The sequence below is a fragment of the Telmatherina bonti genome (genome assembly GCF_933228915.1).
Source record: "Telmatherina bonti genome assembly, chromosome: 13".
Classification (NCBI taxonomy): Eukaryota; Metazoa; Chordata; class Actinopteri; order Atheriniformes; family Telmatherinidae; genus Telmatherina; species Telmatherina bonti.
The window spans coordinates 13,160,561-13,172,660 of record NC_136611.1 but is presented as its reverse complement, the minus strand read 5'-3'; the positions used below and the strand labels follow the sequence as shown (position 1 = coordinate 13,172,660).

Genomic DNA, 12,100 nt, shown 5'->3' with positions numbered 1-12,100 from the left:
TGCTGATTGTTTACAAATCCCAGAATGCTTTCGGACCAGAATGCATCTGTGATATGTTCAGAGTATATAAAACAAGCAGAGCTCTTAGATCCAAAGACTCAGGTCAACTAGTCCAGACCAGAGTCCAGACTAAACATGGAGAAGCAGCATTTAGCTGTTACGCTGCAAACAAATGGAACAAACTGCCAATGGAGATAAAACTTAACCAAATGCAGACATTTCTGAATCCAAATTAAAAACATTTCTTTTCTCATGTGCCTGTGCTTGAAATCTGAACGATAACTTTGAACTTATTTCACTTTTGATTATTTTAAATTCAATTTATGATGTTATTGTGATTTTTACTGCTTTTTACTAGGTTGATACTTTCAACCTAGGTTGTTTTTTTCATGTTTTATGTAAAGCACTTTGAATTGTTTTGTACATGAAATGTGCTATAAAAAAAAATTAAAAAAAACTTGCCTTGCCTTACAGGTAAAGTTGTTACCCTTGTTCACATGCAACTGTCTAATTTACATTACTGATCACCTTTAAAGAGATTACACTTTCAGAAGCCCAAATAGCATCAGAATCAAGATGTGTTAAGTTGTTGGACAGCAAAGTGGAAGAGAAGTTTTAAAAGCACAATGATCTAACTAGGGGGTGGCTAGATTGACCCTAGAGAACTACAGTGCTGCAGGTTTTAGATGTTTGACACATCTGATTCAAATTAAAAACTTATCAGCTTTTGCAGCTGCGGCTCATCCAGTTCTGCTCGGTGACTCATTCATTTCTATCAGGTGTGTTGTGACAGGGGAACATCTAAAACCTACAGTATGGTGGCTCTCTAGGACCAAACTTGTATACCCCTAGTGTATCTAAACCTTGTGAAGATTACAAAAATGAGCTGCATGTGTCTGTGTTAATTTAATTTTTAGACTTTTTTTTTGTCTTAAACCCATTGAAATGTGTGTCAATTGACATGCCATGATGCTGTCGTAGTCATACACATGTCAGAAGGCAGATTCATGTCATCTTAGTGGCCAACTAGCCACACAGGATCAAAAGAATGTGCAGCAGTGTGGACTAGATGCAAATTTCATTGATTTTGAACACAGTTTCTTAATCTCAAGGTTGTCCAGTTCTTCATTCTGAAGCTGAATGTTGAAGAGCCGAGAAAATAAGCCAAGTTTTAAAGTGTTTTTCTGGAATTACTCAGGAAAACATATGAGTCTGATCTTTGACTGTGTTATTATTTAGACTCTCACCTGGTCAGCGATCAGCAGCGGCAGCCTCAAACTGATATCCACCTGTTCAGCTCATCCTTTGGCCATCTCCCCTCAGCCATCAATCACTTTGCTCTCCATCCCCCTCTTGCACCTCTAGTGAAGTGGGGCCACTGCCCTTAACGCCTCCCTGCATCTGAGGAATGTGGCATACACCAAATCCAACACACACAGACACACACACCAGACACACTGAGGAAACATCTCTGTAAAGGAGGATCACTCAGACAGTGTGTAGTTCTGTGAAACAGCTTTTTTGAAAGCTTCACTCAAACAGTAGTGTTGCCTCAGCAGGGTGGGACACGTTAGCGGTGCAGTAATGTGGGCGATGGGGAGGGGGCTGTTACAGTGTTTTCTAACTTCTATGATGAAATATATGACATTTAGAGAAATTATAACCTATACAATATTTACAGTAGATTCCAATAACAACACAACTTTTCCTTTTATGACAATGGGAAAGTAATAGACAACTAACTAATTAAACCAATGATCACATACAGGTTATATTAAGTTAAAGGTTTTAAGGTCAACTACAGTGTCACACAGAGTCGAAACCCTCCTCAATTTACTTCATTATTTACCTTGTGGTGCTCCTTTATACTCCCATACATGACCTGATGTGAGGAAGTTTGGGATAACATCTATAAAACAAACACAGACCCAATGTCCATCATTTAGAAAAAGTAATAAGAATTGCGATCAGTGCTGCTGTCAGACAATGAGCCAACCAAAACACCAAACAATCAATTCAACATTAAACATGGAAGCACGTAAAGACAAATATTTAGTAGACTTAAAACAATTCATGTCCAGTTTAAATGGTCAAAAAGTACCACAAAGGATCTAGGAGTTGCTTTAGGTGATGGAAAGAAAATATGGTTTAAAAGGATTATGTGTCATAGAATCCATGAAGTTCATTTTATGGATCAGCATGAAATACAGAATGGAAATGATGTTGTTTTGTTGTTGCAGAAACAAAAAATGATTTTGGAACAATAATGAAATTACTAAGGAACGATCACTGATAACATTTAAAACAAACATAAAATCACTCAAAAGGAGTATTAATTATGGACTTCTATTTTATCTATTGTTATTTCTTTTTTGTTTTGCTTTGTTTACTGTTGTAAACTTATTTAAGGCATAATAAACATTTTTAATGGAATAGTAATATTAACTATTATACCACCCTATTTTTGCAAACATTTTTAAAAAAATAAATACTGTTATTTTTTTCTTTGATACCATGACTTGGACATTTTTGTATTCAGATATTATACTTACTTATACTTACCAGTATGGAAAGTGGATATCAGCTGGCATCCTGGTTTGGTCCATATATTTATTGATCAAGTTATTTTTGTATAGATGTCCTATGTTCTGTAAAGATTTCTTGTATTCATTATAATAATCAAGACTAGCTCAAAATTTGTCCTTGTGCAATAATATTAGTAGATAATGATTTATCACTACATGGTTGTTTTAGCCATTTTATACTCTGACTTGCTTGAAAAAGAACTTTTATCTTTAGGCTTTCCGAGGTTTTGATTAGTTTTGTAACACTGTCCTCTCTTGAAATAAACTTAAAATGACTTTTTAATAGCTCAATATCCCTGTAAACCTGTGGCAACTGTTTACCACCTCCCTCTATGTCTCTAAAAACCCCAGATTCCAGATAGGATTAGTCCTACTGGACGGCCTGTTACAAACATCTACAGCTGACTCTTTCTACTCGCCACCTGTCTATGAATCACGCTCTGCGAGGATGATATCTTCCATATACACTAAAACATTCACGTCCACAATATATGAACAGTCACACAGCCTCTCATCAGCTCTTCTAACCTTCATTTTCTGAGTTTGTTCGTCCACTCATGCCCTCTGTGATCTCTAACCTTTGCCACCTTTAACCTCTCCAGTTTTCTCACAGCTGGATGTGTTGCTTCCTTAAAGTGCTTTCAAGCAACAATAAGCAGTGCCTGAGGGGATATTTTTATAAATTTCATCATGACATATTATATTGGAGTCAACTTATATATTAGAGATACTTTTTAAAAATTTTTGAAGTTGGGCCTTATTTAATTTAGTCTAACTTTACATGACAGTAGTTTGTTGATAGAATTTAATGTGCTTTATCATTTTTATCATCAGACGGTGAGCTTTTTAAAAATAGCTCACCGTCTGATGCTTCATATATCTTCCAACATTTCTTGTCACAATCATGCAAGCAATGACTTAATTATGTGCATGTATCCTTTATTTATTTCCAGATTACAGCAATTTGATATGGAGCAAAAATAAGCTACTGGCACTGCATTAAACAGACCTTTCTATTTCAGACAATCTCATTTAGGAATACGCACCACAGAAGCACAAAGAGAGGCCCTCTTTATGACGTTATGGTAACATATTCCTCATCTTATAGCACAGTGTCAGTAGAAAAATGGCATGGACTTAACTTGAATTGGTCTGGTCTTATTTAGCAATATTCCTTCCATAAAGACACTTAATAAGGTACATTCATCTGTAAATCCTTTCTTCTTTGCAGCATGCCTGTTTTTTTTCTGAAACCACTGTAGAGACATATCCAGTAGGCGTGACATTCCCATTATGTTAGGGATTGCACACTGGGATGCTTTAGGGAAGAAGAACTGATTAAGGGCAGGCAGAAACACCCAGTCTGCAGTCGGGTGTGATGAGGGTGGCTTTTCTGCCGGCCTCTGTGGTGGGGAGCTCAGTCACGCAGGACTTCCTTTAATGGATAACAAGCAGAACAATCTTCATTCTTGAAAATACACTCTGGTCTCCTGCACAAAGACAAAGTGAAGCCCTCACGAGTGAAGGCAAAGGAAAAAACACTCTGATATAAGTTTGCCTTGTTCTGCATTTGGCACTTTTTTATTTTTATTATTTTGTCATCCAACAGTCCTGCGAAAAGGTTTCTTTGCAAGTTATTATCACTGTGAACATAATGGTCTTAGTGCACATCTAAATCATGATCCTGATTTAAACAGACTGTTTTATTGGCCCCTGATTGCTGTATCCTATGTTAATATATGAATCCAAATCACCCCTGGAGAACCACGCTGGATTCAGCTCTGCCTGATTATTACATCTTTGGTGAGCTTTGTTGTTGTTTCTTTTCTCATTATGGCTGAAGAGAAACTTACATTATACACATGTAGCTAACCATGCCCCCAAGAACCTCTACAGACATTCCTCTTACTTCAAGGACTCTTCTTTATCTCAGTCAAGGGCTTTCATGTCTCACCAATTTTTTTTTTTTGCTCTCAACTTATGTATGAGTGTGTGCACGTTGCTACAAGCTTCTATGTGTTCAGGTATGTAAAATGGCCTCCCTCTGATGATATACAGTAAGGGCACATGATCTCACTCAGACAGACATGAAAGGAGCTGAGACTCCCTGGTTCAAATTCTCCTCTCTCAAATTTCTGAGCTGAAACCCTCCCTGTGTAGTCTGTTTATCACTTTCTAAAGATAACACGTCATATGTGGCAGTAAAATGTTGTTCAAATTACACGCACACAGTAGTAAGTATTGTGTCCTTTTGAAAAGTTAAGATAAATAAATACTTGATAAAGTTATTGTAAATATGAATATTATGTTGCATTATAATGATGTTTGTTAGTCTTTTCCTTGCAAAATGTGGAAATCTGTTGGGACATGTATTCACCTTTTATATCTCTATATCGTGACAAGGTGAAAAATGCCATTACACCTTCACACATGATCCTCAATGTGTTGTGCACTCTGACATAAACAACTAACAACATTCTGCGGTGACTCCTTCCAACACTTTGCTTTAATATTGGGGAAGAGGTAAGCTAAAAATGGCTTTTGGACAGAAAATTACCTGCAGTTACACTGAAAAGATTATTCTGACAAATAAAATTCAAATAAAATGAATTCAGCTTTATTTGCATAGTGCCACTTCACAACAATTTCCTCTCAGGACACTTTACAGACACATTAATTTGAGTCAAATGATAATAAATAGCATGGCTTAAGAAAACCAACAGCTTGCATCGAATCTTGACTCGATCTAATCCTTCATGCACAAGACGACAGTAGAAAGGATGAAACTAAAAATAGTCTGCAGAAATTAGTCTCCATGTTTGGTTTGTTGTATTTGTCCATTTAGCATAAGGTTTAAACTCTAAAAAAAAAACATTGTGTTCTGTCTTACATGTCATTCACCTGAAGCTGCAGAACAGGAAACAGAATTTCATATTTTTTCATCCTTGTGCATGAAATAATAAATCCGGATGTAAATATGAATATTGAAATTATCGATCAAGATTTTGTGTAAAATCATCTTGACATATGTTCAAAATGCTTCAGTGTGCCTGTTACAGTTAGAAATGTTTTATATTTTTTCATTTCAATGATGGTAAAATATTTGATAACGTGAAGTCTAAGCATTTTACATTTTCTCATATTTCATCATTACAGTCTAATTGTACAGATTGATTGAAAGTGATGTCATTAAATCAAAACTGTTAACTCTTTGTTTTTAACATCTTTACTACATATTCCCCATTAATTACTTTCAGATATAAAGTATGTGTAAAACAAGTTTTGGTGATTATGAAAAAAATTGTAATGCAATTGTGGTGTGATGAACTTGGAAGAATCCATCATTTATTTCTGCAAGTAGCATTTAATATTTAACATATTGTTTGTTGTCATTTCTCATTCCCATTAAAACAAAAGGATCTCTGAGAATACATGGGTATTTATCCTGAACGTGTTTACTCATAAACATGGGTCCTGAACATGTTTACAAATGTGCAATTTTAAGATGCTTTTTTTTTTTTAACTTTCCTTTTCCATCCATCCATCCATCCATCCATCCATCCATCTTCTGTTGCTTATCCGGAGTCGGGTCGCGGGGGCAGCAGCCTAAGCAGGGAAGCCCAGACTTCCCTCTCCCCAGCCACATTTGCCAACTCTGCGGGAGGGATTCCAAGGCGTTTCCAAGCCAGCCGAGAGATGTAATCCCTCCAGCATGTCCTGGGTCTTCCCCGGGGTCTCCTCCCAGAGGGACGTGCCTGGAACACCTCACCAGGGAGGCGTCCAGGAGGCATCCTGACCAGATGCCCGAGCCACCTCAACTGGTTCCTCTCGATGCGTAGGAGCAGCGGCTCTACTCTGAGCCCCTCCCTGATGACCGAGCTCCTCACCCTATCTCTAAGGTAGAGCCCAGCCACCCTGCGGAGGAAACCCATTTCAGCCGCCTGTATACGAGATCTCCTTCTTTCGGTCACGACCCACAGCTCATGACCATAGGTGAGGGTAGGAACCTAGATCAGCTGGTAAATTGAGAGCTTCACCTTCTGGCTCAGCTCCTTCTTCACCACGACAGACCGGCGCAGAGTCTGCATTACTGCAGACGCTGCACCGATCCGTCTGTCAATCTCACGCTCCATCCTTCCCTCACTCATGAACAAGACCCCGAGATATTTAAACTCCTCCACTTGAGGCAGGACCTGACCCCCGACCCGGAGAGGGCAATCCACCCTATTCCGGCTGAGGACCATAGTCTCAGATTTGGAGGTGCTGATTCCCATCCCAGCCGCTTCACACTCAGCTACTTTTCTTTTAGTTCACTAACCTCCAGAATTGATCAAATTTATCCCCCCACAAAGGAGGAACTTGTGTTTTTTGGGGGTTTTTTTGTTTGTTTGTTTTGTAATACTTTCATCTCAATAAATGAATTATAAATGAGACTAAGTACATGAGAAACTGAACATTAACGAGATATGCATTTGCACGCACCTGTCTTTCTGTTTACTGTAGCTTTGTGAGGGATCAAGCAGAGAAACACACACTCCACTCTCCTCCTCTTCCTCTCCACTCCCTCCAAGTTCCTTCCTGCTTCCTGTTCCGTTGTCCCCTGCACAGGAAGCCTGGTCGTGCTACAGGTTTCTGACAAAAACTCATGTGTCACCAAAGCTGTAAACTTTGTAGAAATGCAATAGAATAAAACTTGTTTTTCTTTTTTTTCCCCCTCTTCTTTTCTTTTCTTCCCCTCTAATCTTTAACCACGCTAGCTCCCTCTTTGTTTCTTGAACAAATGGCTCATGGGGTCTTTAACTCTGGTACACAAAGCCACATTTGTCCTCCACGTTTAACCACCTGCTGACTCTTGGCTTTACTATCTGTGAGTAAGCTCCATCCAGCTGGGAAGTCTGCAGACTGTATGCACCTGCTGGTGTAAGTCTGAGTCAACCAATGGAAACATTAATTAAGTTTCATTTGTTCCAGGACTCTCATGCACTGCTTTGGCTACTTTGTGATATACAGTCTTAGAGGGTCTCCGTATGTTAAATTTTCAGACTTTCCATAAACTGGCTGTGTGAATTGTTGGTTGGAGTGAGGATTGCAGGGTCAACAGTTGTGACCCCTGTGTGTGGGGGAGTTCTTACCATTTGATGAGGCCTTGACTGCACAAGGAAGTAACTTGATTTAAGACCAGCCTCAGAGTTCATAGTTCATGTAATGGCAGCAGCTTTCCAGCCCCTTCCACAAAAAAAACCAAAAAAAAACCATGCATGTCTCTCTCTGATGATGCACAACATGACCTTCGCCGTATGACCTGTCGCTCCGTCAGGCTGAAAGAGGTCAAGTTTAGCTGTAAGGCTTAGTCATTCTCTGTGAGTAATGTCATTTGTTACTGCGAGACAGTGTTATGATATCAACAAATCTCTTCAAATATTATTTGTTTATGTGTTATGTTTCAACAACATTTGCCTATTAAAATGACACAATGAAGCAAATGTGTTTTGCTGTCACAGCTGTTTGCAGTGACCATTATGAGCTTTCAGTAAAGCCTTCCTTCGCCCTCTAGACTGATGCGCACAGAGTCTGCACATGTTAGTGTGAGTGTGTGTGTCCATGTTTATTGGAATGTCTGCCGGTCAGGCCTTTTATTAGGCTCATCCATACCACCACATTATAGGCTCCCGTAGCCAGGCAACTGCAGGTTCTGGTTACCATGGTAAGTGCCCATTGAGTGATGTTGCTGGCCCTATTTGCCTCTCTTCTCACTGAATTGAGGGCCCTTTTTTTTTTTTTTAAATGTGCCCCCCACCTTCTTTTACCCCACTCTCACGTGCATAGGCATACACACTTGTGTACTTCGTCACTCTATGTTTTGTGGCCAGACGGCTTGAACTAAGAATCCCATAAAAACATCTCACTGTGGCAGATCACACTGCACCTTGAAGGAAATGCCTTGAAAACCCATCCAGATAGAGAGTTCTTCCTCTTACCTGAACAAAATCCCATGTAAAATTATTCACAGTTGGATAATTCACTTTTACAATGGCAACATTTGTCTTTTATTTTCTTAATCCCAAATTAGATTCAGTTTAGAAAAAAGGATATCTAAATAACCAGAAATACATGTTTTTGAAAACTTTTTTAATTAGTTTCTTTTTCATTTGATTTATTATTATTTGTGTCTCTCTCCAGTGTTTCTGATGGAATTTCAAAAGTTGGTTTCACAGTTAAAGTTAAAATTGTTGGAAGAAAATGTTTATTTTTCTCCTCAGATCCGCCTTAGTTTCAACTGCAAACCCCATCAGCGTCCTTATGTCTCCAAACAAATCCACTGATAAGTAGTATTATTTCTAAATGAATGCTGAACTTTCTAAATCCAGCCCTGTGTGTGATAGTTCCTAAACAAAACATTTCGCCTCTGATTGAAAGGTTTGGAAAACCACTACAGCAGGTATAGGTCTTTAGCCTCATTACAAATAAAATTCCCCCTGTGGAGTCCACTTTTCCCGAAACTATGCTGACTGTATGCAGACTTTCTATTTTGAATGTTTAAGAAGGCATATGACCTGCTAAGGTTCTTAAGTCACCAGGCAAAACAAGTATGGTTAAGCTCTTGTAATCCAGTCACAGTTTCAAATCAGGGAGCTGCAACTCAAACTCAAACTTCTCTGTTTTCCTGCTGTTGCCACAAGTTCAACAGTCCTGTAACTCTGTGACCTACATTTCTGCATATCATCCAACTCAGCAACTGTGGGGCCATTAGGCAAACTGTGTAATCATTGGTCGTGGAGTGCATATCTCATCCTGGTGGAGAGAGATGAGGTTTACGGGACCATCCCAGCACTGCAGCTTCACCGTTAGTTTGAAGGCTTTTCACTGACTGCGGATGAGGAGGAAGGGAAGGGGGTGGTCTGAAATGAGGGTGTGGGGGGCGGGGGAGTATTGTGAGTTGAACAGCAGAGCCCGCTCTAGATGAATGGGCATTGTCATCTGGATTTCTATGGATAACCAAAATACTTTCTCCCGCCGTGGGGGTTGGTTTATGAATTCATGGTGGGAACGGCACGTTTTACGCACACTGCTATCTCTGCAGACGTTCAAAGTTGTCGGTCTTTTTATTTTAAGGACACAATTTAATGTTTGAGACAATATATTCAGTTTAATCTTTTTAAAATGAAACAATATTGCATCATCATATGAATAATGAATCATTGCATCAAACGTCAACAAAGCAACAGAAAAAGTTTATTCCTGGAATTGATGGAAAGACAAGATACTTTCTGTACGGACAAGAATGAAAAAAAAATACAACTCAACAGGTGCTCAGTGCAGGCGAATAACGGACTGTACATGGTTATGAAGCCTGTGTCTCAGGCTGCTTTGTATCTAAATATCCAAAAGTGGACAGCAAACTTCATTCACCCTTCTGAGCTTCAGAAAAGAAAATTGTCTAAGACGTGTTAAGGATTTAATATATTGCATTTTTCACTCCTCCTATCGCTTTTTGGTCTTTGAATGTGTGGGAGTGCAGCTATTTCTCAGGCCAACTGTACAACTTTGTGCTGACAATGCACGTCGACGAAAACAAAAGCGTAGCCTACTTTCGGAGGCAAGACTTTCCTCAAGTAAAGAAAACAAAACATTGTGTTAAAAACAGCAAATCATTCAAAATACTACAAATTTCGATGATTTACAAAAGCAGGTACTAACAAATATACTCCTTTAAAAAAAATAAAATTGTGAGCTACCTCTTGTGGTTGATAGTCTTTTTAATCTCCTGTAGACACAATAAAATAATGTGTAAATATGTGGCCATGGGATATTTTGCAGGACCAGTGTAAAAACAGTAAAGGTTCTTCGTCTGATTTCAATGTTCAATTTCTAAAAACGAACAAATAAAAACATTTAAAAAAAAAAAAAAAAAAAAAAAAAAAAAAAAGTTGCAGGTGCAAAAACAAGGTTCGTAAAAAAACAGTTTTTCAAAAAGCTGCAGGTCACTTTTACGCACCACGGCTGCTGTGAACCAGCTACACATAATTCCTCTTGTCATAGTCCCCGTTTTGCGTGGATCTCTTGGTCGGTGCATATTTTACCGAGTATCCAGAGTTTCCACTGGAGGGACAGGAGCAGCACAGCAGAGTTCCTCCGATCAGCAGCAAAGCTGTGGCCGCCCAGCCGATGTAGAGTGCAGCGCCGATCTCTCTCTTCTGAGCTGCGGGCACGTTTGGATTGTAGAAGTCCGATATGATGTTGTTGGCCATCCAGCAAAGGGGCACCAACACAAACAGGCCACTGATGATATAGATTATCCCACCGGCGTTCACCACTCGAGCTTTGATGTACTCAGTACGGATGCAGTTGGTGCACTGTGCCCCAGCAATCACAACCATGAGACCCAGCACACCCATCACGGAGGAGATGATAGTGAGCGCTCTGGCCGCCTGTAGATCGTGGGTGAGAGCGAGGACGGAGTCGTGCACCTTGCACTGCATTTGACCAGTGCTCTGGACCACACACGACATCCATAACCCGTCCCACATCGTTTGAGCCACAACAATGTTGGCTTCAATGAAAGCCGTCACCTTCCACATTGGAAGCCCGCACGCTACCATCACCAGGAGCGAGCCGATTACGCACATCGAAAGTCCCAAGATCTCCAGCCCAGCCGACACCATTTTCGTTCTCAAAGTTTATTCTAATCTATCTGAAATGGTTCAATCTTTCCTCTTATTAGTCCAAAAGTCAGAGCTTGTTCCCCCACACTTTGATGTGCTGTAGCGTCAGTCGTTAGTTGCGCATCACTCACTGAGAAGTAAGACAGCAGCCTGGAGTCTCTTTGTTAGTATGGGGATGTGAAAACAACTGGAATACCAGTAGCACCGAAGCACGGATATCTGCGAGATGGGGGTGTGTGGACTCCAGGAGAAAGTTTCCTCCAATCCGCTGTCGCCGCATCCTCAAGGGACCAATGAAAATGCAGGGAAGTTGTGCAACTGAATGAAGCGGTCCAGAGCGCTTTGTGAGTTTGAACAGTTGTGGACAAAGAATAGTGGGGGTGAAGAGTTTTTACGGGAAGGGGGAGACGGGGAGTTCTTTAGGGTTATGGAGCAGCTGAGAAATAGTGGTCATGGGGATCAGGAAGCTTGGTATTGATTTTTCAGACATGGAGGCTAATTGTCTGAAGCCTATACAATAAATGGCAAAGCCATTTCACACCCATTCCGCTGTGTGGATGACTGTCTGGGACGAAAGGATATAATAAAACGTATCAATTTGAATTACATTAGCAAACCCTGAAATTGAAAGAAGCTTACAACCATCACATATTCTCATTATTATTTTTGACTATTTCTTCCTTTCTGAAATGGTTAGACTACTCCAAGAGATGGGCTATTAAAAAAAAATGATAAATTTGTTCCTATGTCTTCTTTTATTCTGCAAAACTGTTTTTTATTTCAAACTAAAAATAAAATGTATTCTAATACTTGAAGGCTTACTATTTAATTAATAAAAGTTTTCATGTTGTT

General features: G+C 39.6%; 1 protein-coding gene across 1 annotated transcript; it reads right to left on the bottom strand.

Annotated features, from left to right (window-relative positions):
- Positions 1–10,600: 10,600 nt before the first annotated feature.
- cldn5a (claudin 5a) lies at positions 10,601–11,248 on the bottom strand (the record flags this gene model as incomplete). Its single annotated transcript, XM_079251361.1, has 1 exon — positions 10,601–11,248. One exon carries the CDS (start codon positions 11,246–11,248, stop codon positions 10,601–10,603), a length of 648 nt encoding a protein of 215 aa, XP_079107487.1.
- Between the last annotated feature and the right edge of the window lie 852 nt (positions 11,249–12,100).